This window comes from Panthera tigris, chromosome D1 (assembly GCF_018350195.1).
Source record: "Panthera tigris isolate Pti1 chromosome D1, P.tigris_Pti1_mat1.1, whole genome shotgun sequence".
Classification (NCBI taxonomy): domain Eukaryota; kingdom Metazoa; phylum Chordata; class Mammalia; order Carnivora; family Felidae; genus Panthera; species Panthera tigris.
This window is the reverse complement of record NC_056669.1, coordinates 62,128,151-62,153,569: the sequence shown is the minus strand read 5'-3', so window position 1 is coordinate 62,153,569 and position 25,419 is coordinate 62,128,151. Positions and strand designations below refer to the sequence as shown.

At 38.0% G+C, this 25,419-nt stretch overlaps 2 protein-coding genes across 2 annotated transcripts; both read right to left on the bottom strand.

Moving 5' to 3' along the window:
* Positions 1–2,259: 2,259 nt before the first annotated feature.
* LOC122231260 (olfactory receptor 52E5) lies at positions 2,260–3,201 on the bottom strand. Its single transcript, XM_042958794.1, has one exon. The coding sequence runs from the start codon at positions 3,199–3,201 to the stop codon at positions 2,260–2,262; it is 942 nt and encodes a 313-aa protein (XP_042814728.1).
* Positions 3,202–18,819: 15,618 nt separating this feature from the next.
* LOC122231178 (olfactory receptor 52E4-like) lies at positions 18,820–19,773 on the bottom strand. The gene has a single exon (XM_042958486.1). The coding sequence runs from the start codon at positions 19,771–19,773 to the stop codon at positions 18,820–18,822; it is 954 nt and encodes a 317-aa protein (XP_042814420.1).
* Positions 19,774–25,419: the final 5,646 nt, after the last annotated feature.

The following is a 25,419-nucleotide window of genomic DNA, read 5'->3' as shown; positions in this document are numbered from 1 at the left end:
TAGTTTTCTTTATTCTGAATTTTTTCTTCTATATTTTCTTTCTTCTCTATTTTCTGACTTTACCATCATGATAATGTTAACTTTCTAAAATGATCTTAAAAGCTTTGCAAATTTATTTAGTATTGCAAAGCAGTTAGTATAACATAAGAAATATGAAAAGCTATTGTGTTTTGGCATCTTACTTGGGAGAAAATCTGTGATGCCTTTTATGTCATTTTCACCACCATTTTGATCTGTCAATTTTCTAAATCTTATTTGTGTCAATTTCATGCTTTCTATTTAGAAAATGATCTCCTGATCGCTTTTTCCATTTATTTATGTATTTGAGTATATTTGACACAAAATATCATTTTTTTTCCATTCTTTTCCTCTCTAAGTTACATTATCATCACCTTATCCCAGTTCTCTGCATATTTCTTGTTCCCCCTACCTTGAATTTCAGCCAGAGTCTCATTTCCAAACAGAAGCCAGCTTCATATTTTTGGAGCTCCCAGAATACCCAAAGAAATCAATTGCCTTACCTAGCTCACATGCTCTAATAAGAATGACTTTATATTAAGTCAATAGCCACTGTATTACAGTTTGTCCTAAAGCTTACCCTAATAAGAACTGTGGGCAACAGGGTTTCCCTGAGGCCTCAAATCTAGATAGGGCCTTCTTCTTTTTTTTTCCAATTTATCAAAATGGCTTTATTTTATTTATTTTTTTCAAATTTTTATTTAAATTCTGTAGTTAACATATAGTGTAGCATTGGTTTCAGGAGTAGAATTTAGTGATTCATCACTTACATATAACACCCAGTGCTCATCACACCAAAGTGCCCTGCTTAATGCCCATCACTCATCTAACCCATCCCCCATCCACCTCTCCTCCATCAATCCTCAGTTTGTTCTCTATAGCTAAGAGTCTCTTATGGTTTGCCACCCTCTCTGTTTTTATCTTATTTTATTTTTCCTTCCCTTCCCATATGTTCATCTGTTTTTTTTTCTTAAATTTCACATATGAGTGAAATCATATGGTATCTGTCTTTCTCTGACTGACTTATTTTGCTTAGCATAATACTCTCTAGCTCCATCCATGTTGTTGCAAATGGCAAAATTTCATTCATTTTGATGGTTGAGTAATATTCCATGGTATATATATACCATCTCTTCTTTATCCACTCATCAGTTGATGGACATTTGGGCTCTTTCCATAATTTGGTTATTGTTGATAATGCTGCTATAAACATCGGGGTGCATGTGCCCCTTTAAATCAGTATTTTTGTATCCTTCGGGTAAATGCCTAGTAGTTCAATTGGCTGGGTTGTAGGATAGTGTTATTTTTAACTTTCTGAGGAACCTCCATACTGTTTCCCAGAGTGGCTGCACCAGTTTGCATTCTTAACAACAAGGTAAGAGGGTTCTAGATAGGGCCCTCATAGTTCTTTGGGCTTTCTAGTCTCCTGACAGACAGACCCTCTGACCAAGGTAAGGGATGAGGGTCATTAAGAGCCCCAAGCACTGAGGTAACCCAGAATGGACCCCTCACCTCATACCAGTGACTATATACTAGAATTGGGTTTAGTAAGCTAAATCTACATATGCTAGAAGTAACAACCACACTACAAATACATTTTTTTACTATTTCCAAATCTTTTCATGTTTTACAAACTTCAAAGATTTTTTCAACATTTTTTTGAGTTCACAGTGCCAGATTAATATTGCTTTATAGCATTTTATTGGCATGTATACTGAAGTTCAAAGAGCTTTAAGTGAGATTCTCAGGTAAATCTTTCAGTCAAGGGCAGAGCCTGAATTTAAACCTGGCTCTTATGACTCTAAGTTAATTTCTTTTGCAACTATATCCTACTTGATATTGATGAAATCCCACATCATTTTAAGACATGAGCTTCACCTTCTGACATGTGAATGAAGAGAAGTTCAATGTGGAAGGAAATTATTCAAGGCAGTTACTGGGGCCATACCTTTTTGCAAATCTTATTCTCTCTTTAGGAATTTTGTAATATCTGTGGGGTTTAAATGTGAGTGGTTTTGTTTTGTTTGTATTTTTCTTGTGGCAAAGTAAAGAGATAGTTTTAGAATCTCTGAGATATTCCTTCCAGTGGCTTTGCAAATTGGGAGAAATGGGGGAAATATATAGTGATTGTCCTGTGTGGGAGTGCTGGAGTTTTACAAAAATATTCCCAATGTTTACTTCTGCTTTGATCTTATTATTATTTCCCTAACCCGTCATAAAAAATCCTTATAGGGCTAAATGTCAATAGCCTTTAGGGTTAAGCATCCTTAGTACATGCTCTCTTATCTGTTTTGTCCTGACCCCATAGATAACAGGGTTAAGAGCGGGGGGAACAACCACGTACAGATTGGCCAGAAGAATGTGTATGTAATGAGGGATGTTGTGGCCAAAGCGATGTGTCATGAAGGAGAAGAGGGCTGGTAGGTAGAAAGCTACCATGACACAGACATGGGAGCCACATGTGCCAAGTGCCTTGAGCCTGGCATCCCAGGAAGGTAGATGGAAGACTGCTCGGAGGATTTGAACGTAGGAGAATCCAATCACAGAAAGGTCGATGTATCCCACTGAGAAAGCAATCAAGCCATAGACAACATTGATCCTAATATTGACACAAGCCAACTTTGCCAAACCCATGTGTTCACAGTAGGTGTGAAGAATAACCCGGACACCACAGAAAGGCAATCTTAGGATGAGAAATATGAATGGAGTCACAAACACCAAAGTCCTGACTATGATGACTATGCTCAGGATAGCTATCACCTTATTGGTGAGGATCATACTATATCTCAGGGGGTTACAGATGGCAATGTATCTATCTATGGCCATGACTGTCAGCACCACAGACTCCAGGCCAGTACATATATGGATAGTATACATCTGTGTGATGCAAGCACCAAACCCAATCTCCCTGAGATTGAACCAGAAAATTCCTAGCATCTTGGGGATGGTGGCTGTAGACAGGCCAAGATCAGTGCAGGCCAACATGGCCAGGAAGTAAAACATGGGTTGGTGGAGGCTGTGTTCAGTCTGGATCACAAACAGGATAGTAATGTTCCCTAGGAGGGCTGTCAGATACACTGCAAAGAAGGGGAAGCCAATCCAGATGTGCACATCTTCTAGTCCTGGAATCCCCACCAGAAGGAAGGAAGAGGGGTGAAACTGTGTATTGTTGGAATGCAGCATATTGGTGGGAGTTGGTTATAGACTCATTTCTTGCAGGAGTTTTCTCGCTTCCAGGGAGACACCCTAACCTCTTTCATAGCATGTTGCCTACTTTCTGGAGAAACAGAAAATCCATTCTTTAATTCCATAATACAGCAGAGGAGGCCTAAAGAGGCAATGTGAGGCACAGTTAAAAAGGCACTCTTACTTCAAAGTATTTGCCTCATCTACATAGAAAACCATGTAAAAAATTTCCAAATACAGCAGTCCTGCATGTTTCTTCCCTTCCATGTGTAAGGAAGAATCTGCATATGCAAATATTTATTATCAGTTTTGTCTGTTAATCATAAACAAGGATGTAAAGCATAAACAAGATGTTGTGTGTGTGTGTGTGTGTGTGTGTGTGTGTGTGTGTGTGTGTATGTGTAGTGTCACAGGACTGGGAATGAGATGGATGGTTCAGGGGAATGATACTTGCAAAATAGAGGGACTGTGTAGCTGGTGCTTAGATCTGAGCTAAGGAATGGATTAAGAAATTTAGACACATTGGGAGACTATTATGTGATTCAAGCAAAGTAATACCCCTCCTAGAACTACAAAGTCTTATCATTCAATAGGTTAAATCACATTCTCATTCCTAAACAGTTTAACACTGGTTGTTCCCAGATATTTTGAAGAGCCTTTTGTGATTTTTGATCTTCTTTTCTGCCTTCTTCATGATGCACTGTATTAATGGGTAATCCTTCATGCTGCCTGGATAGTGACAATATGTCTATCTTTTTTTACAGTTAGAGCAGTACCAAGGCCAGATACTTGCCTGCATTTGGGAACAGGTTAAGTTATATTAGTGCTTTAGCTAGTTTCCCTTATATAGTGATGAAAGCTAATTTATTGAAGCTGGCATCAGGCTTATTTACTCTAACAGTGGACTCTATCTGGTGTGCCTTGTGGTTGAGTCTGTGTTGTAACTGGCCCTGTGCCATGGATGTAACCTGTAACATGGTGGAGCTGTGGGATTCTTGGATGTGCCCAACCATTAGAAACTGTTCTGTTACAGGGTGTGTTCTGTGGGGTGCTCTGGGGCATGGGTGAAATACCTACAGTGACTGGGCTTGTTGAGTGTGGGCAGTGCTACATCTAAGGCAGTGCCATATGTTTTGCCTTGATGTTCCTTTGAGAGTGCAATGAGTTCTGATATGGTGGTACCAATTTTACAGAAATTCTCATGACGTGGCTTTAACAGAGGCCTCAAAAACTTCTTTGAAGGTACAATGATATCTCATTTAGATTGGGATTTGTTCATACTGTGTCTAATTTTTAAAAATAATGTACTGTGGAGTTGCTTTCAAAGATGTGCTATAATCCTACTGGAGGAGGGAAAATACGTTATGAGGTGTTCACTCTCTGGATTGTGTTGGTCCAGTCTTTTCCTACTTTTTTAAAAAATGTTTTTATTTTATTTTTGAGAGAGGGAGAGAGAGAGACACACACACATGAGTCGGGGAGGGGCAGAGAGAGAGGGAGACAGAATCTGAAGCAGGTTCCAGACTCTCAGCTGTCAGCACAGAGCCCAACACAGGGCTCAAACTCATGAACTGCCAGATCATGACCTGAGCCGAAGTTGGGCGATTAACCAACTGAGCCACCTAGGTGCCCCCAGTTTTTTCCTTCTAATTGGGTCTGATCCCATGAAAATCAATATCCACACCTTCCACCCCCCCATTACATTTAACTAGATTCACCTTTCTATGCACCCTTTAATATGTCAGAGAATTCTTTTCATTTTCCTTTCTAATAAGAAGAAAAATAACTCAGGTTGTGTTATGATGAAAAAAGTCTAGCTCTACATTATGCACCAAGTACTTGCTCAGTACTTTGCAAGTATTATTATGCATAAAGGTTAAAACAGGTCTGAGATCAGTACCACTATTGTCCCCATTTAAAGAGAGGGTAAATGGAGCTCAGGCAAAAGGATTAAAAACTATATCCAAATTAATAATTGCTTCTATTAATCATCAAATTGTAAAAATTGGAAATTGAGAGTGACAACACGGATCATGTGGGCTGGTCTGAGAATTCAAAGTTGTAGACACGTGATGCTGCTACTCTGCCCTGCATAGAGATTCTATGTAAATGTCAGCACTGAGGAGAAGAAGGAGAAATATTTCCTGAGACCACCTCTTTCCATTCCACTTGCCACTTCCTGCCATGAATTCCCTATTATTTCTCATGCAATGTACTTATTTCTATTAATGTGTAGTATCTTTTCAGTAACAAATAGTTGAAAACTATGAATAATTTATTCATCCTAATTATTTCTTCTAATTAATTATTAAGCACTGTTGGCTCTGTTTTTGAAATTTATACTATTTATGTTTTTATCTTCATTTTTTTCCTATTTTTCTATTTTTATTTTCGCCAATATACCTTGGCTGACCAACATTGTGAAACTGATCTATTACCAAATTGTCTTACTTGGTTTTTCAGCTTTTGTGTTTCCTCCCATCTACTGCTTCTAGAGGGACCGATGATAAATACCAATATGATAATCACACCCCTACTTGTGGGATATAATTATTACTAGTTTAAAATACTTAATTCCTGGGGCTCCTGGGTGGCTTGGTCGGTTGGGCGTCTGTCTCACTTCTGCTCAGGTCATAATCTTGCCATTCAGAGTTTGAGCACTGCGTTAGGCTCTGTGCTGACAGCTCAGAGCCTGAAACCTGCTTTGGATTCTGTGTCTCCCTATCTCTCTGCCACTCCGCTAGTTGTGCTCTGTCTCTCTCTGTCTCTCTCTGTCTCTCAAAAATAAATAAACATTAAAAAAACATTTAAAATACTTAATTCGTCCATGGCCATTTTGAAAGATAAAAGAAAAATAGAGGTTGTAATAAATCACAATAGTATTAACTAGGAAACTATAGACATTTCATTGGCACAAAACTTAAACTTCAGGGCTAAATGATTTAATCTGTCAGTGAAATAGGACAGAATATGGAATACCTAAATTTGGTGGAAATAAGAATTCAATGGGAAAGAATTAGCAAAAGGAACAAAGTTTGTGTTCAAGTTTATTTTATATATTCACCGGTTCCTGTGACTGTAAACACAGGTTCTTCTGTGATATGCAGCTTCCAACTTGATGGCTGTTATTTCTAACCTTAAGATCATGTGTTTGTTACAGGAATTACTTTTTCTAAAATGTTAGCTCTGAAGAGTTATATTGTTCACTTGAAGTTTTAAACTTCTTGTATGTATTCACTAACATTGTCACATAACCAATTGTCTCACAATGACTTAAATGCTCTTGTCATAATTAAGCTGAACAACTGAAAAATTGTGTAGATTCTCCTGTGAGTGAAAAAAATCATTTCCAGACTCAAAGTGTAAGTTAGCTTCTCCTTTTTAGTGAATGTGCCAATAAAAGTAAAATTTTATTTTTATCAGATTCATTATCATAAGCAAATGAAATCTCCATTCTCTGAGCTATGAGCCAAATCTGGCCCACCATCTGCATTTGTAAATAGAGATATTTTGGAACACAAACATTCTTGTTAATTTGTATGTTTTCTATGGCTGTTTCCACCTTACAGTGGCAGAGCTGAGCAGTTATGCTCAAGAACTGGCCAGCAAAGCTAAAAATATGTATTCTTTCTCCCTTTATAAAGAAAGTTTGCCAACTCTGGCATACAGGAATAAAACCAGCAATAGTGCCTTATGTGAAAAAAAGTCAATACTTTATAAAATGGCACCAAAGACTCTTAAACACTAATTATGACCCACCTATATAGTCTTACCTCTACACTTCGGTTAAATTGAACTTCATACTTTCTGAATACTTTCTTCTTCATGTCTTCTTATTTCTTCCAATGAGGAAATCTTCTCTACAAGCTCCAATCAACAAAATAGTTCTTGACCCAGATTTAATGATATACCATTCACAGTGCCTTTCCTAATTGACTTATTTCAGGATTACTTATGCTTTTTGTTATTTTTTTCCAGAAGTCTATTTCTCTGTTATGTTAGTTATCACTGGTCCTCAAAATGTGTCCCTAGTCCAGGAGTATCAGCATCATGTGGTAATTTTTTGTAAATGAAAATTCTTAGACAATATTCCAAATCCACTAAACCAGTAACTCGGGGGTGAGGTCCAATAATCTGCTAATAAACCCAGCAGGTGATTCTGATGCTCATTCCAGCTTGAGAAACTGGTAGACATCTAACACTAGGGTATAATTTCCTTGGCATCCAAGCCAGTGTCAGATTTATCTCCATGATATCAGGATACTTTATACAGTGACAGGCTGTGGTCATTAATTAGTGGCAAGCAATAATTAACAAATGAAAATAGAGTAGAAATAACAATCTTTCCTGTTATATACAGTGTCTTAGATTAAATTCCATAGGAACAGAACTGGGATATAGAATGGTGTGCAGAAGGAAATTTGAGTTTTCTGGGGAAACATACTGGTGAAAAAGTCAATAAGGTAGGATCTGTTCAAAGGAGAAACCGACCTTTTGTGAGGTTGCATCTGACACCTCCCATGATAAAATGGGAAGCTTTGGAGCTGGAATAGCCCTTCTAAATTATCCCACAATGAGGCAAGGAAGCCAGTTATTTGTATTCCCGTGGTATCTAGTCATTGACCATGGGCCACCCTGTGTGATGGGGCACAACTTTGGATGAGGTAGTTCCTTCCAGGGCGGAGTGCAGATGTGAGGTCTCAGAATCTGATATCCCCAGCAGCCGAGGGATAGATGGGTAGGTCCTAAAAAACAGATTTGGGAGAGATACCATAGTACATGCTACATATGGCATTGTGTCTCTGTTCTCCCTTGGCCTTATCTTATCCTTTAGTCTTGGGAAACATTCTTTCCTTACTTATTTTTCTTCATTTAAACCTCACATCTCACTCTGTCTTCTTTCTCTACTTGCAAATATTCTCTGTAACTCTATGGTTGGGGCAAAACATTAATTTTCTATGCTCTGTGGCTTTGAATAAAATTCATGTTTATTCCTAGTTCAATAAAACAACCTTTCTGAGATGCATCAGACATAATCCCCACTTCCAATGCAGGCACATGCACACACACACACACACACACACACACACACTTTAGTGTACTACAGAAAAGCTTATAGATCTCAGTTCACTCTAAGTAACTGTCACTTGAGAATACATGCTCTGATTTTGTTTTTTTTCTGGGCTTGAGACTGAATCTCACACAGTCATTATAACTTCAGCTTTCCTGTTACCTGGAGACTAGAAATAACTAAAGATAACTGGCTGTGGCATGCCTACAACCAGGGAACGGTAAATTCGTCATCTATTAATGTCCTCATCTCCATGAAATCTTCTTCAAGAAATCTCTCTTGGCTTTTAAAACACTTCTTTGTGTTTTTCATCTAACTCTCAGAATACTTTTTGAAATGTTCTTACTCTTGTCTTCCTTTATCTTTCTTTTAAGTAGTGTTCTGTCCTTGTCTGCAGTCTCTACTCACCCAGGTGCCTCCTAAGAATGATTCCATTCACTTTCCTAACTGTAAGCACTACATTTTTTCTCTGGTGCTTCTCAAAATACATTTCTAGAATATTTCTTTCACAGTTCACTATACATCTCCAAATACTTTTACAGAATGTCTGCCTCGATTATAACTAAGGCACATCTTATCCACCAAGTTCTGTAGTAGGTTGGTCATCTTTACTCTGAAACCATTTCTCCATTTTCCTCAATTTTAGTTGATGGTGTTATATACACAGTATCCCAGGCAAGAAATCTTGGAGACATCATCTATACTTTTCTCTTCTCTATATTCCTTCATGCTTCACATCCAAACAGGCATTAAATCCTGGAAATTCTCCATTTAAACACAGTTAACTGTAATTTGGCAACCACTACGTGCCTAGTCTTAGTGTTTAAAGTACTGTGTGGGCAAATTCAATCAAATCCAGGCCCTCTTCTCAGGATCATTTAGTCTAGTGAGAGAGACCAACCTTAACCAAATACATTTAAATAGTGTAAAGTAACAACTGGGCTACAAAGAAGAGTCACTGTATACTAAAGCTCATTTAACCTGACCAGAGTTCATGGGGAATGCTTTCCTGAAGAAGTGTTAACTAAATTGATAGCTGAAAGATAAGAGTCCAGTAACAGTAAGTGGAAGAGAGGAATGAGTGGAGAAGAATGCTTCTAGTTAATGGGAACAGGAAATGCAAAAACTGAGGGATGGGATTGTGTAGGTACTTATGGTTAATTTTAAGGAATTTTCTCTTCATACTAGAAGCGATGAGAAGACACTGTAAGATTATAAGGTACAGTGTAACATGATGCAATTTACATTTCAAAAAAATCACTCTGGTTCACTGTCAAAATGTATTCAGGGCAAGAAGTGCATTTGTAATCAGATCAGTTAGAAACTTATCACAAACATCCAGGTTGGAGATGATGTTATCCTGTACCATGCTATTAGTGATGGAGAAGGATTGCAGTAGGCCAACTTTATAACAATTTAATAGGGTTAGTCTTCAGAAATAGCTGTCAAATTTAACTTTTCTTCCTGTTTACAATAATTGAGTAAATTAAGACTTCCATAATATTTTATCTTAACTTTTTCTATAATTTATCCCTCTTCACCAATGGCCCTCAATGTTTTTTTCTTTTGAAAAACATATATCTAATCGATATAATCCTGTTAATAAAATGTGATTGAGAAGCAGTGATTCACATCCTAAGAGAAAGGAGCAAGGGACTCTGTGCAGAACCAGGGGAGAGGGATTGAGGGCTCATAAACAGTTTGAGATGTCCTCTGCTCACTTCTCATGGTGGAACTTAGGGTGAGCAGGGGAGTGGAGGTTATCTCACTTGGTTGGGTTTGTTATATTATTCTTGCAGTAAAAGATTAAGCTCATGTATCAAGGCTCTAAAATCTTATAGATTGTTACATGTTCTAATAACTTCTCCCAATAACTTTTTCACCTTCTGTACTTATTATCATCTGCAAACTTACCACTACTACCACCCTCTGCCTTAATCTATTATAGAAGTTCTCAGTTATCAATCTTTTAATTCATTTGATGAATATTTATAGAGTACTTACTATTTGCCAAGTATTATTCCAAATGTAGGCATGCAGCAGGGATGCATTTGAAGTCTCCAATTTCATTGATCTTAAATTCGACTAATTCCAGTATTTTGCTTTCTACTGTCATAGTTATCCTTCCATTATTTACCAGTCTTTATAGGGAAACTTCCCAAAAGGTGCTTTGGTATTCTAAATATACTATAGGTTCGCAATGTCCTCAGTCAATAAGATTTTCATAACTGGCAAAAATTATTGTCTGTTTAGATCATTGCCTCTATTGTAACCATTATGATTACTTACATAGTCATCTTCCCCATTTACTGATTTTTTTCTGTGTAATAAGCACTTCCATGTATATTTCCTAAGTTTATATTCACATAACTCTCTGGGGCTCTCTCTTCTCCTTTTCTGAACCTCTCTCTTTCCTTTCAGACATTCAAATTTCTGGTAAACTATTGGACTTCTACTAGACTGGCTTCCATTCTTTGCAGCAGAATTAAATAACCTCTGTAGCAGGTTCCCAGGCTTTCCATATTTCAACCTATCTGTTACCCTTTCTTAGATATGCTGTAGCCTTCTCTCACTAGGATAGCTGTGCCCAGTGTAAGAGATTCGCTTCTGAGATGACAATATAGAAGGATGCAGGGAAGGAAAGATTTCATTTGGGCCAGCTAATGAGAGTTACCATTGATATTTTCCTTCATGTTTGAATATGACATTCTTTGTTATATGTTTGTATATACATATAGGGATCCTGGGTTTGTTGATACCAGTTTATTATTTAGCACTGTGAGTGTTTTGCAGTGTCATTCTGTGGGAATGACTGATGTGTAGCTAAGAATCCATGTTGTTCTCACCACAACTTCTCTCTCTTGCTGCACCACTTGGAGATGGCCCCAGCTACAAAGACTCTGGCTGAGCCAGCAGACCTCCCTCATCACACGAACACTTTTGTTACTGCCATTGTGAACCCTCTTCCAGCATATACAGGAGCTGACTCACCTACCTCTGCCCAGCATCTGAGAAGTCATTGCAGTCTGGATGTCACAGACTGCAAGCTGCGTGTGACTGAGTCTCAATAGCTAGGGCCAAGGAGTTATATAAGAGCCTAGTCCCCTGAGAAGGGCCTCTCACAATGGGCCGTGTCCCTGGGCCTGGAGTATGGGATGGAAAATTTCCATATCCTTGAGGTAGAGCTCTATGTTTCCTGGTCAGAAATACCTTCTAGTTACAGATGATAAGCAATCTGCATCCTCCATCAAATACTGTTCTCAAACAGGTCCCGGCTCACTAGCCAGTCAGAGACTTAATGCCTCCTACCTACATTTTAAATTTCACTGTGGTACTGAAATTATGTGGGAATACCTAGGAACACAAACATAGAACATGGGTGGCAATTACATGATTATTTCATTCCTTCTTTTTTTTTTTTTTTAAATTTTAACCCTTAAGGTAAACATACCATATTTGATTTCAAAGTGTATTAGGCCACATGATTTTTTTTTTAAATCAGCATTATTTTGCATAACTCTTGGTCTTGTTAAAAGCATAAAAGGAAATTTAAATCTCTGCTAAGGGAACCCTGAGAACAATAAGAGAGAGTATCAGCAAATCAAATTCAACAGTATATTAAAAGAATTATTCACCATGATCAAGTGGAATTTATTCCTGGGCTTCGGGGATGAGTCAATATTCACAAACCAATCAAAGTGATACACCACATTAATAAAAGAAAGGATAAGTACCATATGGTCTTGTAAATAGATGCGAAAAAAGCATTTGATGAAATATAGCATCCATTCTTGATAAAAACCCTCAACAAAGTAGGGGTAGATGGAACATACCTCAACATTGTAAAGGCCATATATGAAAGACTCACAGCTAATGCCATCCTCAATGAGGAAAAACTAAGAGCCTTTACTATATGGCCAGGAACAAGACAGGGATGTCCACTCTCACCATTACTATTTAGCATAGAAGTCTTAGCCTCAACAATCAGACAACAAAAAGAAATAAAAGGCATTCAGATGGCTAACAGACATATGAAAAGATGCTCAAAATCACTCATCATCAGGAAAATACAAATCAAAACCACAATGAGACACCACCTCACACCTGTCAGAATGGCTAACAGTAACAACTCAGGAAACAAGATGTTGGCAAGGATATGGAGAAAGGGGAACACTTTTGCACTGTTGGTGGGAATGCAAACTGGGGCAGCCACTCTGTAAAACAGTATGAAGTTTCCTCAGAAAGTTAAAAATAGAACTACCCTAGGACCCAGCAATTACACTACTAGGTATTTATCCAAAAGATATAAAAGTGCTGATTTGAAGGGGCACATGCACCCTGTTGTTTATAGCACCACTATCAACAGTAGCCAAATTATGGAAAGAGCCCAAATGTCTATCAACTGATAAATGGATAAAGAAGATGTGGTATATACACACACACACATCAATCACAGTATTCTATTCTGTATATACACACACAATGGAATATTACTCAGTGATCAAAAGAATGAAATCTTGCTATTTGCAACGATGTGAATGGAGCTAGATGTATTATGTGAAATAAGTCAGAAAAAGAAAAATACCTTATGATTTCACTCATATATGGAATTTAAGAAACAAAACAGATGAACATAGGGTAGGGGGGAAAAAGAGAGGGGAAACAAACCACGAGAGACTCTTAATGATGGAGGACAAACTGAGGGTTGATGGAGGGAGGTGGGTGGGGGTGTCTAGATGGGTGATGTGACGGGTATTTGGGAGGACACTTGTTATGATGAACACCGGGTGTTGTATGTAAATGATGAATCACTGAATTCTATTTCTGAAACCAGTAGTGCACTGTATATGCACTATATTTTAAATAAAAATTTGAAAAGAAGTAGAAAGAGACAATATCTGATAACACACATATAATCCTGAAAAACGAATATAGAGTAGTAATTGAAAGGGAAATATATATGAATGCAGGCTTTGAAGATTTTGTTCAGAATTTTCCTCCAGCTTTTCATTTATGTGGGCCAATGTGCTGGATATCTTCTCTTTGCTGCTCCAGGAGCACTCCATATTCTGTATCCTAGAGTACTCACAAGTATGCACCGCATCCATATCCTCCCTTGTCCTTTGGCATCTGGTTGGGTTCAAAAAATAGAAAGTGCCATCAGAGGATAGGACAGAAGTAAAGTCAGGATATTCTGGTTTCAACCTGCTCTCTCCTTGCAGGTGACATGAAGGTCATCATGGGTTGGGTGAGTCCTTCAAAACAAATCTCAGCTCCTATCAGGCAGCCTTTTTCATAATGCTCTCTGAGTCTCTGAGTTCCAAGAACAACTTCTTGTCTTCAGGCCAAGAAGTTGTACATATCCTCACCTGCACTATCCTTATCATTCCTTGTGCCAATAGTTTGTTGTAATATAAGGGGCCCGGCTTGTGTTTGCCAACCGCTTTTTCCAAAACTCTGATTAATATAGCCAACAGGCAGCCCTATCTTCTCCTGAAGATTCCTCTATTTAAACTTAATTTTATTTTATATAATATATCATACGTAATATATGATATTTCATATTACATATGCTAAATATAATTTTACTGGTCTTATTTTACTTTTAACATAAGCAATTTTTCATTTGAACACCAATTTCTAAAAGACTTTTGAACTACACTGAAATATTTCTCAAAGTAGTTTATTTTGTAGTTCTTGGAAAAGACTAACACATTTCACAAAAGATTGAAAAAATGGTTTCTGCTAACATATGAACAACATTATTTGCCATGGGAAAAATGGAAATTGAAGCTATAATGATATACTGATTTTCGCTCACTAGAGTAGCTAAAATTCAAAAGACCAAAAAGACCAAATGGTGAGAATGTAGTGCTTGGAACCCTCATATTTGTTGGTACAGGTGTAAAAATCATGAAACCACTTGGGAAAACTGTTGGAAATTTTCTTAAAACTTGGCTTGTGGAAAATGGAAGGGTCTGCAGGCATCTGGAATTTTTACAAGGTTTTTTTGTTTGTTTGATTGGTTGAGCTTTTTTGTGTTTTTTTGTGTTTTTGGTTTTGTTTTGTTTTGTTTTGAAGCAGGATAATATCAAGGCTCTGACTAAATTATCATGATCTATGGATTGAAAAACCACTTAGTAGGTCAATTTTGAAACAGATTTGAGAAGATATTGTATCTGGTTTAAATTTCATGAACGTTTACTTCTTTATGTGAGATTGAGTTATGTCTGCTTCTAAGGTCTTGGTGGATAACAGTATTGAAGATAAACAGTACTGATATTCAATGAGCTAGACTGGCTTCTATATTCTGTAAACTACTGGGTGTTGCATAAAGGATTCCCAAGAAGAAGGAGTGACTGGGAGGGCAGAGGAGGTTTATAGAAAACAGCTTTGTCTTGAAACATTTAATCTGATAAAATATCATTAAACATGGAAGTTATTGTATTTTTTCATCATTTCCTCAATTATTTTTATTTTTTGTATATTTTTCTCTTCTTATGTCATATTTAATATTAAGCCTATGTGGAAATGCATTTAATAATCACAGACACTAGTAAATTTATGCCACATTTAACACAAACATAAGCATATGTACATTCATACACATACATATAGTTTCATCCACAAACCAATAGTCAAACTGCATACAGATTATTCCCAAGACATTGGGATCATGCTCCAGGTCCAGCGCATTATTATTTTGACACCCATCACAAGAGTGCAAAAGGAAGTTAGAAATTGGGCAAACCAAGACTAGATATAAAAATGTGTGCAGGACTTGCCCTACACTGTGTGCAGTGCCTGGACAAATATTTTTGTAAGTCTCCTGAATATATTAACAATTTGACTATAAATTTATTATAAAATTCATGTACATATGTGATATATAATAATTTATTGATGAAGATTTAGGATAATGGGTAGAAAATATATATATTCTTGGTTGTTCAATCACTGCACATGGAGATCCTTTATAGTTTCCAGATAATTTCTTCTTTCTATTCCATTACATTAACTTTCTATTCATGTTTTTTAAACTGTCAAACAGACCAATTCTGACCATTTAATTTCTCCTGCCACAAAGGTAAGGTACTAACACTGTTATTACTTACAATGCCATGGCTCTTCAAAACAATATAGATTGTCTTGCTTCTGGCATTTCCAATTCTAATTATTTAATACTAATTGCACCATTACTTAAGATGCTGCATCACTCACTGTACTACTTATGAATAGCAGCTTCTAATGATCTCTCAAAGGTTTGTCTTGTCCTTCATTGGTGATGACCATAAATGTCAGGCTTAACCAGATCATTCAGGAAAATGTGCATGATAGTTTTTTTCTGTTCATGTTAAATTTATTTTTTTTGAATTTTATAACATTAATTTAGAAAAACACATCTTTTAGCCACCTGAAATATTTAGTCCCTAATCACTATATATCTAGAAAGTGATCTTTTTCAGTTCTGATTGCATTGCTCCCTTTTACTCAGTGTCACCAGCTTGGAGTATAGGTGAGGCACGTGGGTAGAGTGAGAACCTTCCCATTCATACAAGGAATGCCCCTACCTCATCTGACATTACTTAACATTGGCTCAAGAAAGCATGTTATCATATCAATTGGAGATAAAATAGGACATAGATTGAAAGTACCTAATGACATTGCAGAACAGTGTTCTCAAAAGACTCTGGAGTGGTAAATGCAACCATTTCTGGAGGAACACCTGGTGGGTAGTGTGGAGCCTATGGAAGGGTTGGGATAATCATTCTGGGTACCAATGCTATGGTAGAGGAGGCAGTGAGATAGAGGATATATGCTGCTCCCACTGCCACCCTTGGGTGTTGTAGCTAGGAGGCAGCACTAAGTTTGAACATAGATGGGTGGGAGTCAGTGAACAGCTCTAACACATAACTCAAGCCCAAGGTTCAGAAGAGGACCAATGGTTAAATCAGAGCCCTGAACTCCTCCTGTGTCTGCAGTAAGTGATGAGTGAGAGTCACCTCCAATCAGCATGTCAGCACTATTGTGATGGCTCCATCTTCTGGAATTCCATGAAAGAGAAACTTCGCTGTCCAGAAAATCTTATCTGCTCACCAAGCCGCTCTACTGAACCCAGGTCCTAGCCATGAGATCTCAGGACAACCCCATAGATATGGGTCACAAATCTTCTTCAGTCAAATGGCTGATTTTCCAAGCTGGTGGGTACAGGAAAAAGAGTCACAGAGTTCTCTAAAGAGGAGAATTGAGGACTGGGCTGATGTGCTCAGCCGGATCTAGGCTCAGGGCACCCTGTCAGACAGCAGTGCCGTCCCCAACCAGTCCCATGTACCAGAAACAAACTTAGAAAATTTTGAGGAAGCTATTCCAAAGCACAGAGGTACCCTGGGAAGGGAGCCTAGGACAGGGACTGAACCAGGTCTAAGCAGTTTGCTCATGGTCCATCTCAGGACCAGCATTACAATGAATCCCATTCCACATTATGTACACTATTACTTTTACATTGAATTTTACCAATATCATATATAGATTTAACCAGCGGTCTGTATACATGCCATAGACTGCTTCATATCATGGACTGCAGAATAAACCCTGTCTTTAGTATGTTTATACGTGGTATAGATATGGATGACCAGGGAGTTGGCCAATCTTTACCACTCACCACTAATGGACCACACTGGTGAGGACTGTACCAGTTTCACTCTGTTACTCTCCTGCTTGTTCCTGTACTTAGGCTTTATGTACTCTCCTTTCTGTCATCACCAACACCAATCCTATGATACTCGCTCTCTCTCCCACTTTCCTAGATATCTCCATATGGGACCAATGGTTGAGCCTCATGTACATACATAAAATATTTCAACCTAAATGTTTTACAAGAGCTAAGAGTTTGCGGATTTATATGATTTGTATGAGTGATCTATATGATTTATATGAGTTATCTACTCTTGTTATAATCAAAATGCTGCTAAATATGCATACATTTTATGCACACAAGTTCCTGCCTTTATTTGGACCTTGGTTTTCTTACTTGTAAATAAAGGAGAAATATAAAATAAATGGGAAAGATCAGGTGAATTTTAATGTCTTCCCAACTTCAAAATATTTTGTCCATTAGATTTTAGGACTAAGAGACAGAGGCTGAAAAAAACAAACAAGCAAACTTATTCATGCTCACAGGAGTAAGGGTATTTCACAAGGTGCTATAGGACCCAAGAATTTTGCTTTGCCAGTATCAAACTTCAGACGAAGAGCTGCTCAGATTCACCTAAATTGCCCAGATTTACAGAAATTGCAACAGGTATTGTTGCTTTGCTTGTACTCTTACCTATATCTATCCTCATTTTCTGATATTCCACTCTGGTGTGCTTTTGAGTATTTTGCTTACCATCATGCAAAACAAGAATGTGGTTCTGAAACAGAAGATATGATGAAGATTTCTGATTTTTTTTAAAAAGAGCCCTAGTCAGTCACAAATTAAAGTTCAGTGATCCTTTCATCTAGTTTATAGCAAACTACATTCTCCACCTATAACTGGAGTTTGGAAAATGGTACTACATACTGGAAATCTGCATTATTAATAAATTATGCTGAGATTATTCTGAATTCGCTATCAAGACTGATTTTGTGCTTAAACCATAGGAGGATGCTGATTTCCTTTTCCAAATTTTCTTCTGGAATCTTGTATATATGAAGGTAAATGGTGTAACAAAGAAGGAAAATTTTAGGTAGAATTCAGTTAGAACTAGACATAGAACACATACAATTATTCACATCTAAAATGACTTTGCTGTAAGTGAGGAAATAATGTCATATATCTTTAATATCTAAACTGTATTCTCCCATATTCTTCAATTCACAGATAATTGGTTTATTGGAGGAACAGTGAAGAAGAGATAGAGAGAGAGAGAGATAAAAAGAGAAGGAGAGAAGGGAGGAGGGAGAGGGGGGAGGAAAAAGAGGGAGAGAAGGAGGAAGAGAGGGAAATGGGAAGAATTAGATTAGAAAGAAGAAAGGGAACAAAAATGACAGTAAGAAAAAGACAGGGGAACCATTAAAATGAAAATGAGTAATGACTCTAGAGAAGGAAGGCAAAACTTGAGGATTAATATACAGAATATAAATCTGTGGAACAGATGCACTAATTTAGACACTGTCACCAAGCCATGGTTTATACCTTATTTTCCTCATCTACAAAGTGAGATTGTTGGATCAGTGTTCCTTCAGGGTCTGAACGTACCTAAAGAGAAGACACATGGAAAAATGGGGAGTGTTCTCATCTTTTCCCACCAGCCATTCTACTCCCAAACCACTGCTGCCTCCAGGACATCTTCCTTTTCCATCAGTGCTTTCCCTTCGTCCAGTTACATGGGGCGGGTGGGTAGAGCAGACAGCAAAGTTACCTGTCAACTCTAAATGAATTCCAATAAAAAATAAAAATCTGGCTACTGCTATCTACTCTAATAGGAAATTTGAAGCAGAGCTCAGATTATTAAAATGTAGGTGGTATGTGGATATATTTTCCAAATGTTGACACAGAACTGTTATTTCTGTACAAATATCTTCACAACTCTCTCTCGGATGTGTTTGGTCCTGACTCCATAGATGACCGGATTAAGGGCCGGTGGGACAGCCACATAAAGATTAGCCAGAAGAATGTGGATATAGCGGGGAATGTTTCTGCCAAAACGGTGTGTCATAAAAGAAAAAAAAGCTGGTGTGTAAAAGCACAGCATGACACAGGCATGAGAACCACAGGTATTGAGAGCCTTTAGCCGGGCATCGTGAGAAGGAAGGCGGAAAACAGCTCGAAGGATAAGCACATAGGAGGAGGCAATCAGGATCACATCCACAATGATATTAGAAATCACCATGAGCCCATAGATAATGTTGACCTTGATGGGTGCACAGGCCAACCGGGCAAGACCCATGTGCTCACAGTACGTATGAGGGATGATGTGATGCCCACAGAAGGGCAACCTCAGAATGAGAAACACGAATGGAGTCACAAGAATTAAATTTCTTCCAACAACAAGAGAAGCTAGGATGCTGATGGTTTTATTGGTGAGGATCATGGTGTACTGGAGAGGGTTGCAGATGGCAACAAAGCGGTCATAAGCCATGGCCACCAGGAGAACGGTCTCCATTCCTGTGAACATGTGGATAAAGAACATCTGGGCAAGGCATCCCCCAAAGCTGATCTCTTGTTGGTTGAACCAGAAGATGCCCAGCATTTTGGGGATGGTGGACGTGGACAGACCCAGATCGATCATAGACAACATGGCCAGGAAGTAGAACATGGGCTGGTGGAGACTGTGTTCAGTCTTGATCACAAAGAGAATGGTGATGTTCCCCACAAGGGCAATCAGGTACACAATGCAGAATGGGAAAGCAATCCAGATATGTACAGTTTCCAGTCCTGGGATTCCTAGCAGGTGAAACAAGGGGGGATGGAAGTGGGTGTCATTGATGGAAGTCATTCTCCCAGCAAGTGTCATTGAATTCCTGTTGAGGCGTAGGTATCTCACTCTCGTTATGATCTTTTCTTTATCAAGGTCATAGAAAATGAAGAGAACCTTAACTGGTGTGCTGGAGGTAGTAGCAGGAGTGGCTGATTGCAAACTTTAGAGATTCTGCTCTTTCCAGAGGGTAATTGAGTAACTCTCAATACATGTTATTGTTCTGAGATTAATTGTGGGTAATATTATGTGTACCTTTAACTTTTGTAATAATGTGAGTTCTTTGAAGGAACTTATAGTCTTTCACCTAGTGGTGTATGCTTATCTGCTTGATATTTTTTTCCATTTTTTTTTTCAAATAGCTCCTTTTTTATTTTTGGGAAACTGCTATACCCGGTACTTCTCAAAGTGCGATATGGTGTTAGAGAATCCAAAGTCCAAATGAGAAAGACCGAATTATACCATTGGCTGTCTTTTGATATAATATAAATGTAGGGATTTACCTAAAGGATCTCATATAGGCACATGACGTAAGGGTGGTCAATCAGATGGTCTTTCTTTAAATCTCCCTCAATCTATCTCTCCTATGAGACCGTTGTTGTTTTTGATGATTCCTGATCTTATGGAATGCCTTAGTTTCCTATCCCACACCTCCAGACTGTTTATTCTGCCATTCCCTAATGTTCTTACAATAAATTACCTTTTGCTTATCAATTAAACTACGTTCATCTTTCTTACAACATATAATGAACATAGAAAATTATACCTTGTCCTTAAGTTGTTCCTGGCTTCAGGTATGAATAGATAAAACAAGTAACAAATTTCAGTGACATCAAAATTGAAGTGTTGTTAATGAATCTTTCCTGATCCCTGAAATGAATAAAGGAAATTGTTTTAACACTTTGTGCCACTAGTATATTGTACAATTATGCTGCATCTAATACAACATGACTTCTTTTATGTATTTATCTATTTGTTACCAATAGAAATGCTGCTGCCTGGGGGCAAAAACTGGGGGATATTCATTTTAATATTCCCAACACTGCCACAGGAGTGTATGGTTCCAAGTTTTTCAGAATTTAGCTGTTGAATAGAATCAGGATTTGTGTAAGTGTGCACTTATGTGTGTGTATGTGTGAGAGATAGAGAAAAAGAGAGTTAGTTATTAAACTGATTCTTATTATGTATGTGATTGCATGTAACTTTGCCAGCTAGTTATTGCTGAGTAGTAATACCCAGGCAAGGGAATTGGTAGTCACCTGCTCTGCTTGAGAAAGAGGAACGTCTCTTGTCCCCAAAGAAGCTAGAGAGAAAATTATTCATATATATGGAGAAAACAATATTTGCCATTGTTGATCGGAGTATGCAAGGCTGAGAAATCAGAGGGCAATGGCTGGTGGGACTTAGGAGAGTCTGAGGAAGTAAGTAGGATGACACATCATGAGATTCACAGTCCAGAGTCAGCCCCATCTTCAGGGCTGCTGTTTTTCAATGATACTTTACTGGCTGAGGGGGGGAGCTCTCCAGGGGAGAAGCAGAGGGAGCTCTTTTTGATAATATACCTCAAATTCAGTAGGACACCCACCCTCTCACAATTTTGGTCAGAAAGTTGCCTTATTTCTGCTGCAGTTGTGTACCACAAATAGTGACAGATAGTGTGGGCCAATAATCTCAAGGATTATTCCTGGAAGGCAAGGTAGTAATTTCATCTTTTTCTAGATGTGCACATGGACAAAAAGCCCAGAGTCCATTTTAAAAGCTTAATTGATAATAGTTAGAGATCTTTCCCTTTTAGTGCCCACCAACTCTCAATTTATTGAAGTTGTGTTTTTTTTTTTTTTTTACCCCACTGGCTCTTTTTCCTTTGACTGTTATAGTAGAATATTATAGATGATTTATACAGACTTTGAATTCATTCAAACATGCCTTGAAATCTTGCTATGCCATACTAATGGGAATCCTTGAACAAATTCCTTTACTTTCTACATCAGTTTTTTTCTGTAAAATTGAGTTAATAAGTTCTATCCATGTGACTTGTTTTAAGCACAAACATGACCGATGCATGTAAAGGACTAGCTCTTAGGATATATTTAATAAGTGGTACTTATTTAAACTATTAGTCCTTCCCCAAATTTTATTTTTCTTTTAATTCTAAATAGCTAAGAATGTCACCTAATAGCACAAATAACTTACTTGATTATAAAGAGTTTATTACTTACAAATAATTCATGGTGACTATAGGGTAAGATGAAGGAGGCAGGGAAAGAGGGATGACCCAGAATATTGCAAAGTGAACGAGAAGTGTAGAGCTTCACATTTAGATTTATTTCTAGAATTCTATGGATTCACACATAAACTAATACAATTCAGTTGGAAAGTAAACTGTGTTCTCTCTCATTCTACAGATTTCTCAAGCTAGGTGGGATCAACCAATTGATGAGAGTAACTTCTTTCAGGCACTGTCATGAATAGGCTATGACACAGAAAACTAGAGGGGGACATTGGATATGACTAAACTAGCAGATGTACTGGGCTCCATTAAAAAGGCTTGGATACATTTCCATAAAGTAGTAGGTGCATGGTGGGGGAAGGGGGGCAATGTAGAATTGAGAACCTCTAAACCAGGATTATGCAGGAGAAAAAAAATAAGATTATAGGGCAGACCAAATGTATAATGCCTACATCATTTTATTTGGATATGACATCAGTCACACTTCTACATCTAGCCTCAAACATATGACAGTGGCCTGCAATAGCCTTCTTCTGCCTCAGATGAATCACAGCAAGCCTAGTTGCTGGGTCTGTTTCCCTGCCAACAATTTGCTAGTCAAAGCAATCTTCTTTAGAGACAATATATGTGGTTATGCTACTGAAAACTATTTGTGGCTTTCTAGCGGTGAGGAGTATACTATGTGAGGTGTGTGTGTGTGTGTGTGTGTGTGTGTGTGTGTGCACGCATGCGCGTATGTGTGGAAGAGAGAGAGAGGGAGACAGAGAGGAGAGAGAATTTCTGCATATTGCCTGTTGGCATATCTCTGTGCTCACCTGCTGAATGTCTGTTCCAGTCCCATGTACTCTGTTGTGTTCTTTTGTGAAGAGAATGGATAACGGGGCTTTGGATAACTCCTGAGCAGAGAAGAGACTACTGTCCCCTTCTATCCTCATTTACCTCTTCTCCTCCTCACTATGGTGTCTCATCTCCCCTGTCTATGTATCCTTACCTTTCTAATATTTCCTCTGTCAGCCCTCACTTGGAGCAATACCACAGCATAAGCCTAGGTGCTTACACATGGTGATTGGAGTCCCTTCAAGCCTCCAGGTCCCAAGTCCATCCTGTCACATGAAGAAAATCTTTATAATGAGTGAAAACATCCCTAAGTCTAAGCATGTCCCAGGGTCCCTGAGCTTAGCCTTCAGAGTCCTCTGGGCACATAAACTTGGGCTGATGGGTCATTAAGCCCATCTAACTATTTGTTCCTCCCTACCATCTGCAGAAACAAATCACCATATCAGATGTAACTTCTAGGTCAGGGGAGATTATGTCTCATGAGCTGTTAGGAAGCGAACTATCCTGAAGGGGTGGGGGGAGTCTTTCTGGGGGATGATGTCATGAAAATAATTAAGTTTAAGCCATTAAGTCTTCGGAGTGTGACTTCTTAGGAAACAGCTATTAGTGACTCTTCTGCTTTGTTTAATAGAAATGTGTGAATCCTGATGCAGTCTGGTGTTATGACCATGATTTCAAAAGATGAGACCCCTAAAATAGACACATTAGACCCTGTACCAACAGTCTATTTTTTGACAGTGTTCATCCCTGTAGATAATAGTATCAACTTTCTTCCAACTCAGAAAGATTCTCCTTACAACCTATAACTCATTTTAAACAGATAAAGTCTTTGGAGAGGGGCTTTCATGTGTTTTAACTCTTTTGACAGAAGGTGAAGGAAACTCCACATTCTCCTGAGAAAACAGAATCTAGCTAGAGCTCAAAGTTTAGCTTTCTTTGTCTCCCTTCCTTGATGATGATGAGGTAGACCTTCTAGTACCAGGGCATGCCTTAGGTCAGGATTTTCCTGAGTACAGACAGGAAAAGACTGAAGGACAGTTGAATACATTAGAAAATCTTTTTTTTTTTTTTTTTTTTTTTTTTGGCTTCTAAGTTCAGATAATTTTGAGTGGTTAAGAGAGAGAAGATAATATCTGTGTTCCAAAAGAGATTCTGGTTAGATCTGATATGTTCTCCTTTTTATTGCTTCTCTTTTTGATGAATGAAAAGCTTACATACCTTGCCTCTCTCTGGTCACTCCCTCATGGTATCCATTTTCCCCATTGTTTCAACATTTACCTTTACAAATCAAGCCTGACTCTATCTAATCTCTACTTAAGATTTCTTTTTATTCCCTCTGCTTCTCCATTATATACATTGGGCTTCATATGATAAAGTATATACACCACTGTTGGCAAAGTACTTCAGCAAATGCCCAACCAAACTGTAAACTTTAATTCTACTTCATGACTCTCCAAAACATTACTCTGTCTTAGGTGATCAAGAGTCCTACTTAGAAAATAACTACTGCTCATTTTCACTTTCCTTCAACTTTCCACCAATTCTCATGTTCTCCATGATGGTCTTCTGTATAAACCATTCAAAAAGGAACCAGATACATGGACTCCTAAATAACTATGATTATTATACAAAGTAAATTGGATGACAAGATGAAAAACACAATCTCCAAGTCTCTTATTTTTATATCAATGTGTACTGCTATTATAACATACACATTTTTCCCCTTGGGTTTTGTGTTTCCTACCTTTACCATTTTTTCCCCTGAGTTTTATTGTAGTAGCATACACATAACATAAAATTTACTATCTCAACCATTTAAATAAATTTTTTAATGTTTATTTCTGAGACAGAGAGAGACAGAGCATGAGTGGGGGAGGGGCAGAGATAAAGGGAAACACAGAACCCGAAGCAGGCTCCAGGCTCTGAGCTGTCAGCATGGAGCCCGACACAGGACTTGAACTCACAGACCGCGAGATCATGACCTGAGCCGAAGATGGACGTTCAACCGACTGAGCCACCCAGGCGCCCCTATCTCAACCATTTTTAAATGTACAGTTCAGTAGTGTTAAATACATTTATATTATTGTTATAACCATCACCACCATTTATCTCCAGAACTTTTTCATTTTGCAAAAACTGAAAACTCTATCCACTCAACAATAACTCCCCATAGACTCTTCACCCCTTCCTCTGGCAACTACCATTCTATTTCTAATTTTTTTTTTAATCTTCCCTTTTCCCCCATGCCCCAGCCTCTTGTAACCACCATTCTACTCTCTGTCACTGTTGGTTTGACTTCTTTCTTTCTTTCTTTCTTTCTTTCTTTCTCTTCCTTTCTTTCCCTTTTTTCTTCCTTCTTTCCTTCCTTCTTTCCTCCCTCCCTCCCTCCCTCTCTCCCTCCCCCCTCCCTCCTTTCTTTCTTTCCTCCTTTCTTTCTTTTCCATGTAAAACTGAGATAATGCAATATTTGTCTTCATGTGACTGGCTTATTTCATTTTAGAGTCATGTCCTCAGTTTCATCCATGTTTCTTCAATGGCAGGATGTTTTTCTTTTTAAAGGTTAAATAATATTCTGATGTATATATTGACTACATTTTATCTTTGTTGAATTTTTTCAG

Bases quoted from the DNA above. Each gene is read 5' to 3' on its own strand.
- LOC122231260 (XM_042958794.1), bottom strand. From the start codon at position 3,201: ATGCTGCATTCCAACAATACACAGTTTCACCCCTCTTCCTTCCTTCTG.
- LOC122231178 (XM_042958486.1), bottom strand. From the start codon at position 19,773: ATGACACTTGCTGGGAGAATGACTTCCATCAATGACACCCACTTCCAT.